At 33.8% G+C, this 18,955-nt stretch overlaps 2 protein-coding genes across 3 annotated transcripts; both read right to left on the reverse strand.

Moving 5' to 3' along the window:
- Positions 1-618: 618 nt before the first annotated feature.
- On the reverse strand, positions 619-6,919 carry LOC115450189 (proton-coupled folate transporter). The gene is made up of 7 exons (XM_030178178.2): positions 6,075-6,919; positions 5,682-5,823; positions 4,882-4,983; positions 4,253-4,390; positions 3,677-3,760; positions 2,501-2,657; positions 619-780 (listed from the first exon to the last, which is right to left on the reverse strand). Exons 1-7 carry the CDS (start codon positions 6,876-6,878, stop codon positions 675-677), a joined length of 1,533 nt encoding a protein of 510 aa, XP_030034038.1. The 5' UTR covers positions 6,879-6,919; the 3' UTR covers positions 619-674.
- Positions 6,920-11,453: 4,534 nt separating this feature from the next.
- Positions 11,454-18,810, reverse strand: LOC115450192 (proton-coupled folate transporter). Of its 2 annotated transcripts, XM_030178181.2 has the most exons (7): positions 17,996-18,809; positions 17,482-17,641; positions 15,691-15,792; positions 14,574-14,711; positions 14,046-14,129; positions 13,489-13,645; positions 11,454-11,646 (listed from the first exon to the last, which is right to left on the reverse strand). In XM_030178181.2, exons 1-7 carry the CDS (start codon positions 18,767-18,769, stop codon positions 11,463-11,465), a joined length of 1,599 nt encoding a protein of 532 aa, XP_030034041.1. In that variant the 5' UTR covers positions 18,770-18,809; the 3' UTR covers positions 11,454-11,462. The 2 variants fall into 2 exon arrangements, with proteins under 2 accessions (XP_030034041.1, XP_037299467.1); XM_037443570.1 differs by lacking the exon at positions 13,489-13,645 and having other exon boundaries at positions 11,509-11,646; positions 17,996-18,810.
- Between the last annotated feature and the right edge of the window lie 145 nt (positions 18,811-18,955).

The following is an 18,955-nucleotide window of genomic DNA, read 5'->3' on the forward strand; positions in this document are numbered from 1 at the left end:
TAATCTATGTAGATGTTCTGAATTAGTTTTATTAATGTATTAATTTTATTTTCTATAAGGTGGACGGACGACCTGGCTAAGGTCGCAGGAAGTCGCTGGATGCAGGCCGCTTCCAACAGGTCGACGTGGAGATTCTTGGGGGAGGCCTATGTTCAGCAGTAGACTTCCTGTGGCTGAGATGATGATTAATTTTATATTGCAGAATTTAAAGAATTCTTAATAAATTATAAAATTGTGATATATTACAGACCACAATTTGGTTAAAATTAATCTTTTGAATACGTGTTGCTATTATACCTACCAAGCTGGTCTTTTGTATATGAGATACATACCGCCTATTATCGATAAAATTCAATGAAATTAAGGTTTTCTATAAATAAGGGCACTTTCAAATTAGCAGCGCTGATTAGTAAGTACATAGAAATTGCCACAAAACGGAGCAAAAGTATCGGACGGAGTAAACGGACCTAAGCGCTACAATTTGCCGCTAAGTGCCGCGCGACTAATTTGCAGGAGCCCTAAGAGTTATGTAACTGACAGTGTGTATAACTATCTTACGTATTGATAATATTATGTGTTTATATATTGTGGTCATGAATTATAAATAAAAAACATTACTAAAATATTTATAAAAGTAAAATAGTTTATTTGTATATAATAACAGGTTTCATTTTTTATTGTTGTTTATCATCTTGGCTATCACATGCGGCTTCTATTTTAGCTGTTTGTACTTCAATTTGTTTCTGTTTCATCTCGCGTCGGTGTTGCACGAATAACCATCTGAAATAAAATATTTTATATAAATGTAATTGAGGAATGGAAAAGAAGACCTCACTTGACACGAAGATGGTTTGGTGAATATTTATACTGACTTGACATTAATGTTATTAAGATTGTGCAATAGATACATGTGATTAGCAGTTTTGTTATACGTTTTATATAAGTTTGGAATAAATTATAAAAACATAAATAAGTTGTTTTAATTCTATAATAAATATAAATAATATCAGCCCTATATTATATTATACTATCACATTTATGCTGGGCACGGGCTTTCTCAACTAATGAGAGGGATTAGGTCTAAGTCCACCACGCTAGTCTAGTTCGGATTGGTAGACTTAATGTACCCTTAAAATTCCTGTAGAGAGCTCTCAGGTATGCAGGTTTCCTCACGATGTTTTCCTTCACCGTTAGAGCAAGCGATAATTCACAAAGAATACACACATCATTTCAGAAAAGTCAAAGGTGTGTGTCCTTAGGTTTTGAACCTGCGGACATTCGACAGTCCGTTCCACAACCAACTAGACTATCGCCGTTTTTTTTTATTCTATAAAATATGATTAAGATGAAAAAAATGCGGCTAGAAAACGTAAACAAATTTTATATTTTAATATATGCATGTTGCATAGTATTTCGCAAGACAAGTTCGCTGCTAGACGTGGCGACCTTTAAGGCTATTTATAGTTACCCTTTGCCCTGGAATAATCTATTTTAATTATACAATGTCGTTGAACTTTTTTATTTTTATAAATTTCGATTCTTTTTAAGTGCTGGAAGAAAGAATAACACATTTATCGTAGCTACTCCGGATATTAATGGCGTAATAAAATGCACACTATATTTTGATATCGAAAACACACTTAAAAGGAAGACTATTGTGATTATAATACTATTTAATATAGGAAATAAAATTTTATCATTTAATTTTATATTTAATAATTCAGAATTTTGCAATATTCTTCCTTTTACTCGGCAACTGCATGAGATGTATATGGATTTAACTTGCTATTTACGTATGTATGTTGAATAGATTGTTTATCAATTGGACAACTGTAACTGAATTTAAAAAAACCAACGTGTAATAAATAAGCCTTTACTACTGAAATGTGGCACATTGGAACACATTTTACTTAACGTTGGGTGAATGCAATTACAAATGCAAAATATTGCAACAGCGCCATCTTGTTGATAATGGCGTAAATTTAATAGGAACGTTTGAATTTGAATCTAATATCATATAGAGTATATAATATACTGACACTGACTGCCTTAGGGGTTTATAATGCGATAAAATTAAATTGCGAACGAATGTTATTTCTCAAAGCAAATCATTCGGATTAACAATTTGTAGAAATCGAATTCGTCGTTTTATAATTCGATCGGACAGTCCGTGCGACCGTCATATCGTGTATGGTCATTTAAAATATTGACTTTTTAATTGATTTTAAGTATTTAATTTTTTAAATTCTTTTAGAACTTATGAACACGATTTTATTTTACAGCTTGCTTTAACAATAACTTTTAAATCAACCCTTCCATTATCATTATACTATATTAGACTATAATGTTCCAATGTCAGATAAAGCCCTTATAAATATTATATTCTCACTTCATATTGCCCCATTACTGGGAAAGGGCCTTCCCTTACAGTTCTAATTGCTTCGTTGCGATATTTACCTCCAGACTGGTTTGAATACATCTAGGTCATAATATTACTCACATCAAAATACTTATCGCTGGAAGGGTCATGAAGGCGCTAAATAGGAACACAGCGCCTGTGAATATTGGTATAGTCTTCGCATACATGGCCGAGTATGTTGGGTCGAACATCAGAGCTGCGAGCGTCTCTACCAAACTGAAGAGAGAGTTCATTTTGCCTGGAAAAAACATTTGTGGATTATTATTGTGTTTTTCTTGTAAGTGATTGTCGTTCAGCAGGCGGTAGGAGAGGAATATAGTATATATGGTAACAAAGATGACATTAAGTCTCTTAATAAACAGTTATCATTGCTTGATATTCATGTATCACCATTGAATTATATTCTATAGACACGAACGTCCATATAAACTATTAGTTCAAAATCTGGAGTTAGGACTAAAGTTCGCTGCAGCGCTATTATATCAATCGTCGTCTAACCAAACTTTAAATATGCAGTACTAAAGCGCTTTAAATAGAGCATAAGGAAAATGACAACCAATACCGGATGGCAGTACACTTCAGTTGAACACAGTGAGTGTTTGGAACGCCAGATCTAGTACATATATATCGATGTCTATCACAAATTGTATCAATATTAATTCAAGTGAATTAACTAATTCCAATTGTGATTTTATGTGTCGGATTATAATTTATTAAGTAACGAATTATATAACAATGGTGTTGGTCAACTCCCTCGGTGGAGTAGTCGTATTACGATACGGTCCCGGATTCAATACCGGGTCGGGAAAAGTGATATTAGGTTTTTCTACTTAGTTTTAGTCCAGATTCATTTGTGCCCGATATGGCGATAATCTCGCCCCTATTATTCCATGGAATAAACACACGGTGGAAAGTGGATGCACTAGTTGAGCCCCTGCCTACTCCTTCAGACATAAAATGTACGAGTGTGTGTAATAAGGGCCACATTTGATGCATTTTCGTGTAGGTTACGGTAAATTTAAGACTAAATATTTTCATTCTATACAAAAAATATATAATACTATACATATTTATGTCTTAGTTTTGGTAAAATTTTATTTCTACCTCCAATAAGAATGTGTTATTTCTTACTTTTTACGCACAGCAAACGTGACCACTACTCACTCGTATTCTTTACAAGTACTAAACTACTTTATTTCACTAGAAGAACTCGTAAAATTGTCAAATAGAGTACAAGAGAAACGCATCAAGGCTCACCTAGCTCCTCGCTGGGCACCAGTTTAGATGCCAACGACCTTAGTGACGTGAATGTGGTGGCGTTCAGGATCTCCACAATCGGAACTGTAAATGAAGACATTATGCTTATATTTAGTATTGTTTTATTAGCATAACGGTAGAGGTAAAACGTGGGTTTGGAAAATGAAGGATATTGTTTACATAGCTTGGATATTCGAAAGAGAATATTAATTTATGATTGTTATTAGTTTATTTTGAATTTCAGTTTAGATTAATTCAAATCAATTCATCAATCAATGAACAAATTTCTTCTACACTGTGATATCAGTTACGTTTTAGGAGATAAAGATCAGCGCTATCAATTTAAAAAAAATATATATATTATTTTTTTAATTATTTATCATGCAAATTTTCGAAATAATAAGTAGTCTTAGGATTCAAATATTTCCGTCCTAACACTACTACTACTGGTTTTGTATTTTTACAGGCAGAAACATTTCAGCATTGACACTCATACTGATCGATTATGATGTGTTAATACCATATTTTTTATTAATACCAAAAAAATAAATATAGATGAATAAAGTTCATTCTTACCCATAAACATGTGGAAGTCTGTCTGCACGAAGGTAATGAGGATGGATCCAGCCAGTTTGCTGGTCACTGAGATGAGGCAAAGAACCGAGTCGTGGAAACCCCATCGCTTGCTAAACACGCTTATTGAGAATAATGCCCCTGGAAAACAAAGGAATAATGGGTTTTATAGACTGTTTTCATGCCATGGCAAAATGACTTCACTGGACAAGAGATCAGTTGATACGGCCTTTGTATTTAGTAAATATGAGCGGCAGTAGCATAAAAATAATTAAAAAATATTACTATAAAATACTTAGTGAACGTTTTAGCTTAATCAGAAAACAGTTTCTTTGAACTGCGGGATTATTATCTACCCACCATTATTAAAAAACAAAGTTTTTTAACATGTTTAAAAATAAGTTATATTGATTGCGTCACTCTCGAAATCGGATTGAAGATTGAAACTTAGAACGTTTATTAAAAACGGCTGTTAATGTTGACTAAATTAGAATTCTAAATTTGATTTCAAATCCATTTCCCGGTATCTTAGTTTGCTTCTAGCAAACATCTACACATCTCCACAAACTTTAGCATTTATAACACTAGTAATAAATATGATAATGCCTTAAATAAATATTATGTAGACTTACCTAACGAGTGCGTAACAATGCTATAAGTCGAGTACAAACTGTACTTAAGCGCGTCCCATTTCAATCTGTATCTGACGTACATGTATGTAATAATTCTTTCACCTGTAAAAATATGTATATTAGTTCACGCCTTTATTCTTAAAGGGTACAAAGCTAGCTAGTCCATCCAGATTCCGTTAAACTTACACATCCCTTGATGTAATCGGGGTTGATAACTATATCTTATCTTTTTTATTTCAAAAATCATTGGAGACGAACTTTTTAATGTTCGAACATAAATTTCAGTTCCTTGTAAATACTTATGTATATTTTCCGAAATGTATTTATATAAGTGAATATATGTGTGAGATTTTTGTCACTTGAACTTGAATCGGACTGCTTGTAGGCCATAGGTACCACTAATTAATAAAATAATAAATCTACGACTTAAAAATCTTCAACACGTTATTATGTGGCATAATTCGCTAAGTAGGTAAAGGCATAATTGCTAAGCAAATACCAAGTTGATAAGGCACTATTTGTTCTAGTTGGTATATTAGATAGTATTAATATACTACGTAGCGGTGGAGAAGTGTGAAATATTCCGGAAGGGAATCTGACACAAAATTTAGTTACTAATTATATTTCGATATTAGCCCGCTATGCTTTAAATATTAATTTCTCAATCATATAATTTATTTGAATAGTTTCCGTACATATATTACAAAACGGAAGCCGGTAGGAATTCGATTGTATGGACTCTTCGCCACTACTATGTAGTTTAATGATAAATTAATAATGAATTTTGTAGTAAAAATCACCGTGATTTGGTCCATAGATAATAGCAACAACAGACAGAGTTAAAATAATTTTTGCTCTAAAGTTGCTATTTCTCTTCTTGAACGCCACTGCTGCTGTTTCCTTAACCAGTGACACGAGATCCATGCATGTTAATGGTTTAACCTGAAGTGAGATAGATATAATTTTTATTCTGTAATAACTTCCACGTGAGCGAAGCTTCGAGCAAAAGCTAGTGTAACGTACAATAAAGGAAATGTTTAATTTTCCATTAAAATTATTCTTATCTCATTCCTTTGGGTTGGAATTAAAGTAAAATACACAAAGAACTGTTGTTTTTGTTTAGCACCAGTATTATTCAGTTCAGTACCCTCAATGACTTTGTTTACAAAATAAATAATAAAATTTCCTCTTACTTTTTCGCTGTTTCCGGAATTAGGTTTTGTGTTGCTTTCTAAACAGAGCAGACCGTATAGGAATGTTATTAAATAAATACTTCCAGACAATACGAAAATTCCATAATATCCCCACCACTTAAGCAAGATGCCGCTTAGAGCTGTGCCTATGGGAATTCCGGCTGTCATACATAAGTTTACTAAACCGACTCTGAACGTTCTGGATTCTTCATCGGTTATGTCACTTATGTAGCTGAATACTCCTAGATACACCATGACCCAACCTCCGGTTATGGCTGGAAAGAAAGCTTCAAGGAACATGGTCACTTCCACAGAGATTTGGTTGAAGAAATACGTGCTAAGTATATTGCATAAACATACCACGAATTCCCCGAAAATTGGAAGAACAATGCAAATTTTCCTATTACCAGTCCTGTCACTCCAAGCTCCCATGAATATCACTAATAGTGTGGGAATAGATGTTTGTATTATGCTTTTCCACGATTCAATAGATGATATCACTTTTTGGACTTCACCTTCGTAAAAAGTAAGGTTGCCTTTTCTATCAATCAATGAATCACAAATTGCGTCGCCGTAACCCAATTTTACACGACATGTTTTATCTAAATTTAGGTTTTGAATCGCTAGCCTGGCTAGCATAGCTGGAATTATAAGTCCAGCTACAATCGGTTCTACGGTTATATTTGATTTAATGTAGCCTAATTTTTCGATAAATCCTCTGTTATTGAAATCATTGTTTTTGTTTGGTTCCTTTTTGAGTGGTTGTTCTTCGGGGTTATTGTCTTTTTGTTCTGCACCAGACATCGTGTACGTTCTCGTTGAATGTTCAGAATCTACTGTTGTTGCTTTATTATCATACATAAAAGTTCATTCGTCTCTCATTCAAACAGTTTCTTTGATGTGTATCGTATATACGGCTGGATCAAAAGTATTATCAAAAATAACCATTTTTAAATTTAACTTTGTAAATGGTGCTTTGATTTTATTGTTTTTTGTAATAAGGATTTTAATTAATTTTAACTCTAATTCTAGTTAATTCTAATTTATTTATTTAAATATATTTGACATCGTAATGTAAATGTGTTTGGAATGCGAATGGCACTTTTTTCTAATTATAGTAAATTAGGAGTAGATCTGAAAGTCTTTAGTTCGTTTGAACTCTGATTGTACATAGTTAGGACAATGATCGAGGATCATAATTTAAATTACAATGGAGTTTTCCTGTAAAAGCTTAGTAGTAAAAAAATCGTGTTGTTTTACTGAAAACACACAAGATCACGATGTAAATCCTGAGCCTTTTTAGAGATAAATAAAAAAAAAAACTACGGACTTTTTCAAAATCATTCATATTAAGATTAGTTCTACTAAATAATTCACGGATGAAAACATTATAATATAAATGTAAGAATAGAAGTAAATTTTTATGTTTTAGGCAATTGATTTATAATATCATTCTCTTTTTTGTTACGATTTTCGTCAAAGTAATTAGTTTGATGGATGCGGGCTGCTCAAGATCGGGAGAGTTGGTTTTCATTTGGGGAGGCCTACGTAAAGTAGTAGACGGTGATAGGCTGATTGAAATTGTAGTAGTTCCTCTTAAGTCTCCATAATATAACACATTATTGTATGTACATTCATATAATTTTATTATTGAAGGAATGCTTTTGATATCCACCCTGTATATACGACACTTATCAACTCTGTTTTATACTAATTAATATTTGCACAATGTGTTTAGTTTACTACTGCATCGGCCCTGATGTCTAGATAACAATATAAATATCAGTCAATTCCTACCATATTTATTTAATGATTACGCCATCTTGCGCAACAGTCGTATTGAGAGCTAATTGTTCCATGTTTTACTTTATAAGCTTCTTTACTTTGAATGAGTATTTAAATGCAGTGTTTAATCGACTGCGAACAATAAGTATTCCAGTGGTCGAGGTAATAGCAGCTATGAGCTATTGTTTTTTCTAATGCTCGAATCGAACATTTTGTACGTAATAACGGTCGCAGGCGAAGTAAAATGTACACACTTAGAAATTTCAGTAGGACTATTATATTTCATTATAAAATATAACCCAATAAATGTAGCATTTTGATCACTTTTATAACATTTTACCATATTTTATTTATTATCAAACACATTCAACTATAGGTTAAAAAGTAAATGATTAAAATTTGCGAACAACCTACTTACAAGCAACAGTAGGAGATTAAAATCTGATTTTATAATAAAACAATAAATAATATCATGATACCGGTATGTATTCAGCGTGTTTGAATACCTTATCTCGGTTAATGATTTTCCTCATTTGTTCATATTATACTTGGTCCACAAAATTGCAGTTTTATTAATTACATTATAGTCTTATTACCCCATCTCACTCTAAAGTACTATACTAGCTTTTCTACACATTGTAGGAAGTACAGCTTAGTAACAGAGGTTACTAGGAAAGGTATGGTTGCCTGAATGACACCAATCTCCTCTAAGGGTTTCCAATTTGGACAAATTATATTTTTAAAAGTTCAGGTTAAATTTTGGATCACATGGGAATCAAACCCAGGATCTCTCTGCTTGTATTACATACGGCTAGACTACGGCGGCGCTGTTACCTTTTTGCATCTTCATGTATGATTTAATAAATAACCTTAAAACAATGATGTTCTACCATCATTACCTGGTCTCTCTTTAATCGGCACTTATGTAATCTAAAGAGCTATATTATATAGGTAAAAAAAAACATTCGATTAAAATAGGTTCATGTTTATTTATCGCGAATGTATTAATAATAAGATAATATGTTCATAAAATCACAAGTCACGGTTTACGCATGACCAATGAATTAAAATTGAGATAATAAGAAAGACATTGCTCAGTACATAAGTATTTGTAATGATAAAAATATTATAATGATTTTCTTTTGTATTTATAACGAAACATATTATATAGGATTTAGTAAAAGGATGGTAAATTAATAATGAATCTTGGGGTATTACGCAGTAGGGTCATTTTGCCGTGAACGTATAATAATCAGAAGATGATCATAGACAGACAGCAGTAAATCTGCCAAGTTAGTAAAGCAGAGGCGACGCACCGGCCGAATACGTTACATTACACGAACCAAATCGGACCGTAGTCGATAAGTTGTCACTTTCAGTATTGGATAAATTATTCTTAAGTATTAAATAGCTGGTGGTAGGATATATTTTATATTCGCCCAGATAGCGATCACTGTACAAAAGGTGTTAAAACCCGTCATAGTGGCCCATGTAAATGTGTCGCGTTCCGAGATCAGCCTGTGTATATCCGGTTCCACCAGGCCGGCAGAATTATATCGACTGGCGAGGGGTAATCATATCTGGTCAGTCGACATTCTATTGGACCCTATTCCACTTACTATCAGGTGCAGTGGGTCACTTTGTCGTGTTCGTATAAAAATATAACTACCGAATTAAAATAGGACAAATAGGAGGTTTTAAGTTTTGTAGTAATTATATTTTACAAAGATATTTTGCTACAGTCGATCGCCTCGAAGTTAATTCCAGGTAATGTAATATAATTTTAGTAGTGTTAAGTTTGCTGGAAAACCTAATCAATAATAATCATAACTTATATTGAAATTGTTTTGAGGGTCGAATCCGACTTCCGATTTACAGTTATATGCGCCTTTAGATAATATATTTTCCCCATGATTGTACCTTCGAACAACTATACCATGGTCTTAAGATTGGTCCCCGCAGAGTTATGAAATGTACAGGCTGAACGTGACCACGTCATTTATATGAGCAGTGATATAAAAAGAAATCTGATGAAGTAGAATAAAAGTGGTTTGTTTGTTTCCTGTTATAAACATCGATATACGAAATACCCAAATATTTATCCATCCTTGTCTATAAGCAGACGATAAACTCTTTGGTATCAAATATTAGAACAAGTCAGAATTAATAACATAGACTTGTTTTGTTACGACCTTCTATAGACATTATATTTCTTTTCTTTTTATTTTTATAAAAAATAATCTAATATATGACAAGAGGCGCTATATTTAGATATCAATATATCTATTACATTTTTAGACTGTTGTAATGAACTATAATTAAATAACATACCTTATGACTGTTTCGATAAGACTCAATATTTGTTTAAATCTACGATCGTGAAGAATAGGAGAAATTGCTCCGGTAATCTATATAATTGCGGGAAGCGGAAACACGATTTCCTAGAATCTCCGGAGAGATCACGTGCAAGAGAATTTTATTGGGTATCACTGAATTAATACTGTGATATTGAAAGTTTCATTACGATATTATGTAGAGTACGGAGAACGACTTGAAGGTATAATATTTTACTATGTTTTTGGATTTGTTTGCATCAATTCAAAATTTTAGGATTTAAACAAACATCGCTAATATGTAGCTAAGGTCAGGGGGCCCCATTCCGTCTACGGAGGTATATTCGTCTTTTTGCAATAACAGGCGTTCTAATCGAAGGACAACTTTGATGACCATATAGGCGAATAGGGGATTTCTTGTTACTCTTACCTATACGACTATCGAAGCTGTCCTTCGAATATATAAGAATAATATAAGCCCTGTGTTATATTCTGTCCCACTACTGGGCACGGGCCTCCTCTACTACTAAGAGGGATTAGGCCTTAGTCCGCCACGCTGGCCTAGTGTGGATTGGTAGACTTCACACACCCTCAAAATTCCTATAGAGAATTTCTCAGGTGTGCAGGTTTCCTCACGATGTTTTACTTTCACTGTCCTTCGAATAGAACGCTCGTAATTGCAAAAAGTCAAATTCGCCTCTATAGACGAAATATGGCCCACTGACCATAATTCTGTTATGTTTCTATGTGGTATGTTCCTTGTATAAGATACCCAACATCAATATTTTGTGGTAAACAGCAGTGTGGTATACTTATTTGTTTCAAAGTAAGTATTATGATTATTATGATTCGACATTTAATTTCTTTTTGTGACAAGTGTAATGCTGCGCTAAGCATTGCTTTACAATTATAAGTTCAAATTAAACCAAATTGTTCAGTAGTTAACAATTATTTAGGGCAATAGTGAAGCTAATCATGAAGTGGGCGAATTTGCCTCCTTTAGTTATTCTGTTGTACAATCACGCGTAAAAGATATATTCAATTAGCTTTACTAGAAATTATGAAAATATTTATGTTGAATAATTCTTATGAAATTGACCGTGATTCAGAAATAAAACGTATTAGAATACAATCAGAAACGTGTTTTCTTAATCTTTCATCGGCCTTCATTTTTGATAGTAATAAAGATAATTTCACTTCAAATATTAGAAACGAAGGGCGTGGGTGTGTTTGTGTGCGTGTATTAAAAATTAAACTGCTGTATTTATAACTAAGATTTATTAAATAAAATCTTCTCGTCTGCTAAGTCAATGCTGCTGATCAAAGATACTTCTTTCGAGGGTTTAGCTTCTTCTTCTTCTTTCTTGTTCTTATTGTTAGACATTTCTAAATTTTCATCTATTGCTTCAATGTTGGGTCTTCGCGCATTCTTCTTATGCTGGATGAAGAACCACCTTAATAAAAAGAAGGTAATTAATATTATATATGATTCCTTCCATACCGAATTTTGGCTACGGTGGCTAATTTCAATTTATAATATTCAAGTATTTAACATGATGAATTTAACAATTGAGAAATTAATAATTTGCAATTTGAGGTCCCAGTGGATAAACAGAAAAGTATAAATTTGCTCTTTATTGACTTTACAGTATTTTGAGCCTTATATCTACAATTTTGTAAACTCTAGCCACCTGCTGGTATATTAAAACAATATTTAAAAGCAACATTTATATTACGTGGATAAAATTAGGATAAAAAGGCACTAACCGATAAAACGCATAAGACTTTTATCTTTTGTACATACAGACGGTATAACAAGATATCTTGTGCAGGTCACAGGATTTGTGATATATGGGACGTTTGCTGATTAAACAAGATACACTTTACAATGTTAATTATAATTATTTACTCTATTCTTGTTTTATTTCTAGACCATTTAAAGTTGATGCAGAAATGTGAATGAAATCATACATCAGGTACTTATCAACCTAAGCCGGATAGATTTTTTGTATAATCATAATGTGGTATTTAATAATAGAAATATTAACGAATGGCTAATTCAAGGTTAATTCACGTCATCGAGATTATCTTTTACATTTCGCGTTAGTGTGCTCATATAAATATATGTTTAAAGACTGCCACTAGAGCAGAAGAGCGCCGAATTGAATCGCATTTATTTCGTCTGCATAAGGTATGTTCCTTAGGGACGGACTTGCATAGAACCTATATAGTAGGAAATTGATGCGATTTGTTTTTTTTTTTCATTGCTTTGAATAACGAAACGAGCTTGCCGTTCGCCTGATGGTAAGCGATACGACCGCCTATAAACAGTAGAAACACCATCCAACACCTTGAGTCATAAAGTATTGTTTGGTATTCCACTACCCTCGCCGTCTCGAGACATGAGATGTTGTCTTATTATGTCCAGTAGTTACACTGGTTACAATATCCTTTAAACCGGAACACAACAGTGACTACAATCTGCTGCTTGACGGCAGAAATAGACATTGCAGTGGTACGTACCCAGGCGGACTTTCACATATGAGAGACCAGTGAATCTACGTCTAGTCAACGCTAGCCACAAAAACCTGTCTCTATTAAGCTATTGTCTCTTTCAGTAACATGTCAGCGTTGAAGGCTTGTTGATAGCGGCACTGAATTAGTGCGCGAGTAATATTAACGTACTCCCTCTCAGTAGTAGAAGAGGCCCGTGCCCAGCAGTGGGACAATATATAATACAGGGATGATGATGATGATGAATGTTAACGTATGCCTCTAACTTTATAATCCATATAATAATGTGTAATGTTGTATTAAAACTCCGCATAAAGTTAAACAGATTAATTCATAACTAGATCAAGAAAATAATGAAATATATTACATTTATATTCTAATCGTTTATCCTCAACTTTTATGTTCTAATTTAGAAATTTTTGGCTTTGAGTAGTATATAATATTTCGTTTCCTTTTCAGTGATACGCAGTTGAGTTTCAGATTTTGTTATGTAGCGTAATAGGAGACCTTTTAGTACTTTGCTGGTGGTAAGATATATTTAATATCCGCTCGGATAGTGATCACCGTACACAAGGTGGTAAACCCGCCATAGTGGCCCATGTATGTGTGTCCTTTTCCGGGATCAGTCTGTGTATATCCAGTTCCAACAGGGTGGCATAATTGTGTCAACTGCCGAGGTGTAAAGATTTTTCGTCAAGCGACATTCTATTTCACTCCACTCCACTTACCATAAGGTGCAGTGGAGTGACTGAAAGTGACCCACTTTGACGTAAAAAACTTACCCAAATATCATCAGTGTTGGTATTGTAAGAAGCGTACTGACATAGTAAATGATTCCGGCGTCAATTGGTATTGTCATCATGTATATCCATGAATATATAGGGCCGAACACCATCGACGTCAATACTTCCATTAGGTTAAAGACAGACGTCATTTTGCCTTAAAAATATTAAATTTTCAACGTCAAATGTAGATATCTTTAGGATTCCTTTTAAGAGTAATTGCGATAACCTTCTATAAAGTTATTAAAGGATATTAGTTTGTCTTGTTTTGAGGCATTTCTAAGATTATATAGGATAAATAGGATTTTCCATATAAAAATAAATTGGTCGCTCGTCTGAGGGTAATCCGCCTCCTTAACAGTCATACGTCTTGGTATACAAATTACTAGTTTCGCCCGCGTGAAAGATTTTTCCAGGACAAAAGTCCCGCTATATATTTACCCAGGATAGAAATAGCCTGTGCCATTCCCGGGGTCTCAGCTTTCCAAAAAATAACCCGTTAATACGGGTAGGTCGTGAGCTAGTAAGTACTAAAAAAGTAAGTTAAGTATTCATACCTAATTCATCACTGGCCACTAGTTTTGAAGAGATAGACCGAAGCGCAGTAAATGATGTGGCATTGAATGTCTCTATGGCAACAGCTGGAAAATATGAAAAAAACTTTATTAAGTGTGTATTTAGGCTTGTTGGATGTCGGAAAAATTACAAATAAGATAGAGTGGGAGGAATGATTCTGATAAATCTATCTGATTGGACTAATCCGGCAAGCGGACTCAGGCAAACAGGAACTAATATTTTGCAATAACAAGATACAAATTCTTCGGCAGTTTTTGAAAGCCCCGATAGTCTAATTGGTAGTCAAAAGTTCGGCCGACAAACGTCGCGGAATCGAACTCAAAGCAGGTGCACTTCTGCCTTGAGTCATTGATGTGTTTATTCTCTGTCGATGAGTATGAGATAATATCATGAAGAATTCTATGTTCCAATTACATCCAAATCCAATTAAAACTTAATGCGTTTTCTGCTATCATCCAAATATATTTAGAAACTTCTTGTATTATAATAAAAGCTAATAACGTACTTACCAATATACAACTCAGTACTATTTCTTGCAAAACCTGTTGTTAAACTTCCAATAATTTTGCTAAAATTAGATATAAGGCCTAAAACAGAATCGTCCCACTTGAATCGTCGACTGAACAAACTTATTGAAACGAAGGCACCTGAAAATAAATAAGATTTAATTTTAAGTATTTAACTATTAATTTGCGTATTTGGAAAGTGCTAATCATATTATTTAATTTGGTATTATTTTGGAAATGAATAGCTTAATTTTTTACAAAGCGTCACGGCGTTTTCCTCTTTAATGGTAGATAGAAGTATCTGACGTTTCGCCAGCTTTATTGAGTCCCATATAAAAGAAGGCGATTCTTTTTCCATTTACCTAATAAGATTTCACACTGCAAGCGGCTACTGGACATTTTCCATCAGAAAAACGAAATATCAGTTTACTCGGCTTAGGTATCGAACCTGAAACCTTAACACAATTTGATGACTTAGGTCATACACTGAGGTATTTTAAGAATGTGACAGGAAGTGGTTTAATAAATCGAGGCGTTTTAGGAAGGATACATCCGATATTTTACACTTTTTACTAAAGAGCGTTGTTTCTTTTTTAAATAGTAAAAAAAATAATGGTTTATTTTCAGTTTATAAAAATAACCACCCTATAACGTTAGAAACGTACCATATTTTTGGCTTGTTTCTTTCTTTATTCTCGTACGACAAAGTGACTGTACTGCACCTGATGGTATAGGTGATGCCGCAATATCGAATTTCAAGAGATTGCTATCTAATACCATTCGACACACTCATGCCGGCCTACTGACACTGTGGCGGTAAAATCAGGATACCAGGTACACGCGCAAAGGCAAGTATTTCCGAAGCCTGATCAGTGCGAGAAAGAAAAGACGGACCTAATGATTCGGGCCGTGATGGTTTGAACCATCAAGCTGTAGGTTCGCATGCTAGTACGCGAGGTTCTAATGTTAAAAAAAAAAACACTCCGGTGAAAATTGCTCTTTTAAGTGAAAAAAATCTCTCTTCTCTCTACTCTATTATTCGGATTCGGACATGCATACCCCATAATGTAGGTGTCAACAAAGATTGGTAATATTATGAATAAAAGTAAAATTTACTTACCTACTAAATGAGTGACGATATAAAATGTGTTGTAAAAACTATATTTAAGTGCGTCCCAGTTGAAACGGTATCGGCAAAACAGATATCGCACTGTAAATTCACCTGGAAAAGAATTAATTATTACTTAAAATTATCTTTCTATTAAACTCAAGTTTATTTTTCAAAGATATTTGCTATAAAGTTAATAAACTCCATCATATAAGGCACTATAAGGACCTTTAAAAGCAGTATCAGTCGGTAATGTTTCAAAAAATATGAAGCAACGAATAAATCAAATATAATTACGTCACTACACACAATATGGAACGATTATTTAAGCTATTATTGAATAGTCGATTGAAATCTTGAAACCGTATCGAACCCACCGAATGGAATTCTAGTTGTGAGAACTGGCAGTATTGTATAACCCTTAGCTTTGATACAAGCTTAGACGTACACCCTTCATGTTTATGTCACAATTCACGCTCATAAAATATGTAGTATCTGCAATTGCATAATTAATGCTTATATATTTTAAAATATTTCACACGTTCAAAGCCCTAATACTCAATTAAAAAACTGTTTATGTACTAATCTTTGACGATGAATATAGCGCCTGTTTGAGCGAATATACCGATAATTTGAAATCTATGATTGCATATGAAAAAGAAATATAAAATACAGAACACACCTTCGATGCCAAACAATTAAGTATTAACATACATACACTGAAAGAAAATTATTAATGATGAAAATACTAATGATTCTGGAGCAATCAAAATGCAAGTAAGAATAAAACCATGCAATAATGAATGTGAACTGCTCGTTACTTCGTTTCATTTCATTGGAGCACAGCTAAAAGACGCCAATTTACTATTCCTAATAGGAATAAAAGATGAATGAATGGTAGACCATTACTGAACGGACGACCACATATCTCAGGAGCAAATGGTATTCATTACTTTATGATATGTGCTCATAAAAGATTTGATTGCGGTGGAAATGCAGAAGTAAAGTGATCTCTGACTCGTAACCCACATATGGGACGCGTGAAAACACAGCAAGTATGGGATCAAAAACAGTGAGAGCATTCACTTAAAGAGAAATAGAAACATTGAATTTAAAATATGAAATGTTTTTGAAACTTTGCATACTTTCTGAAATATAATATTAGAACACATTAAGATCCGCGCAGTCGCTGTCAAGATTTAATCAGACTTCACGATTTTGTATAAGTTTACTCCCCTTATTTCAAATAAATGAATTTTGAATCCCTCTTAGCCAAATGTGGGCCACGGCGGCCAATCTCATCGGAGGTCGGTCAGGTGCGTAGGTGATATAGTGTGCGCAATACTGTTGACTCACTATTCCTATACTCTCATAGTCCAATGAGAAGGCAAACCGACATGACGGGAGAGAGATCAGGTGCAGGACTAACGGCTTTACGTTCTTTCCGAGGCATGGGTATCCTTGACTGCCACTGCCAAAATCCTAACATCGAGCTGCGACTAACTAATTTTTAAGATGGAAAACCCTAATTTAAATAATTATGTGTATGTTTGAGAGCGGGTAAATTATAATTAAAATAAAGTCCACGCGGATAGAGTCGGCACGGTTATTACAACAATGAAATTTCATATTTTACTGCAGGTCATTATGTTATGCAAATGAATGCTCATGCGAATAATATTTACTTTACATTGATGTCATCGAATAACATTGCAAATAATACCACCTTACTCCATTACTTTTTAGAATCTAAAATAACCTCTGTTACCTAAATAAAATATGAGATTACTTGTAAGCACCCACCGTAAGCCGAGCCGTATATAAACGAGATCGATGCGAGGACCAAAATGGATTTTGTTCTTCGGTGATTCGGTCCCTTTTTGAATGCCACAGTTAATGTTTCCCTTACGTGTTTTATGTCGAAGAAGGATTTGAGGAAACCTCGCAGGTCAGACGATTCATCCTGCAATTATAAATCCCACATTATTTATTACTTTACTCACACCAGTAAAGAATTTTGGCATCGTTTGATAATTTAAGCGAATTCCGATAGAGAAATATGAAAAAAGTTATATAAGTAGAGGAAAAACAGAGGATATATTAATTGGTAAAACTGATTAAATAAATCAGATATGTATGAATTATTCATTTTTAAATTTTAGATCGAGAAAGTCTGAATATCTAAAAGTACCATTTATAAAATTAAAAACCTAGGATAATGTTTCGCAGTCTTGCTCATCATACCATCGTTGTGGCATATTATTGATTAAGTTAATTTCGTGAGTCAACATAATACATTAAAAGGAAATAACAATACCTTAGTATCATTCTTAATTGCAGCTGTCTTTGGATCTTGAATATAAAAAAATCCATATATTATACTAAAAAGATACAACAAGCAGCTCAAAGTAAACACCCCGTAATATCCGACATGCTTCAGCAACACACCACTAAGTACAGAACCAATAGGAGTTCCAGCGGTTAGACAAAGGTTTGCCACGCCCACTCGGAATGTTCTAGATTCTTCGTCAGATGCATCACTAATGTAACTAAATGCTCCCATGTACATGGAAATCCAACCGCCCGTTATCGCTGGGAAGAAAGCTTCGAAAAACATTGTCACCTGCACTGGTAATTCGTAGAAATAATACGCATTGACTATATTACTTAAACACATCAGCAATTCGCCTATAATCGGCAGTAGTATACACACTTTCCGCTTGCCTGTGCGGTCACTCCAAGCACCTAAAAATAATATCAAAAAGCTAGGTATTGCTGTTAGAAGAACATTTTTCCAACTTTCCATTCCAGCGATCAGTTCTTGTACAGCCAATTCCTCTTCCAAATACTGGTTGCCTTGTCTAGCAATAAGAGCATCGCAGACTTTGTCTCCATAATTTTTATTAACACGACATGCTTTATCTAAATTCAAATTTTGAGTTGCAAGTCTAGAAAGTACACTTGGAACCACGTAACAAGCCAGCACAGGTTCCACAGTTATATTTTGTTTTATCTCTATTATTTTCTGCTTCCAATTGGGCTTCTTCGGTTTCTCCGTAGTTGGTTTCAGGGGATGTTCTTCTGTTGCCATTTTTAATGAAAGTAGAAAACGAACTGATGTATTTTCAAATAGAAAATGTCATACAGCACATAAGCATTAAGATTTCTCGTATAAATATTAACTTTGAGAGTGATAGGAAAATTTGCTTTAATTATAGTAAGTTATCAGTTTCTCAATGTCGTTTGTAACGTGCAAATAAAGGAGTTAAGTACTATT

This window comes from Manduca sexta, chromosome 26 (genome assembly GCF_014839805.1).
Source record: "Manduca sexta isolate Smith_Timp_Sample1 chromosome 26, JHU_Msex_v1.0, whole genome shotgun sequence".
Classification (NCBI taxonomy): domain Eukaryota; kingdom Metazoa; phylum Arthropoda; class Insecta; order Lepidoptera; family Sphingidae; genus Manduca; species Manduca sexta.

Excerpts from the sequence above, each read along its gene's own strand:
- LOC115450189 (XM_030178178.2), bottom strand. The coding sequence starts at position 6,878 with ATGTCTGGTGCAGAACAAAAAGACAATAACCCCGAAGAACAACCACTC. Across the intron at positions 4,391-4,881 it reads CATTGTTACGCACTCGTTAG|GGGCATTATTCTCAATAAGC; the intron begins GTAAGTCTACAT and ends TTTGTTTTCCAG. Across the intron at positions 781-2,500 it reads CCAGCGATAAGTATTTTGAT|ATGGTTATTCGTGCAACACC; the intron begins GTGAGTAATATT and ends ATTTTATTTCAG.
- LOC115450192 (XM_030178181.2), bottom strand. The coding sequence starts at position 18,769 with ATGGCAACAGAAGAACATCCCCTGAAACCAACTACGGAGAAACCGAAG. Across the intron at positions 15,793-17,481 it reads TATATACGGCTCGGCTTACG|GTGAATTTACAGTGCGATAT; the intron begins GTGGGTGCTTAC and ends ATTCTTTTCCAG. Across the intron at positions 14,712-15,690 it reads TATCGTCACTCATTTAGTAG|GTGCCTTCGTTTCAATAAGT; the intron begins GTAAGTAAATTT and ends ATTTATTTTCAG.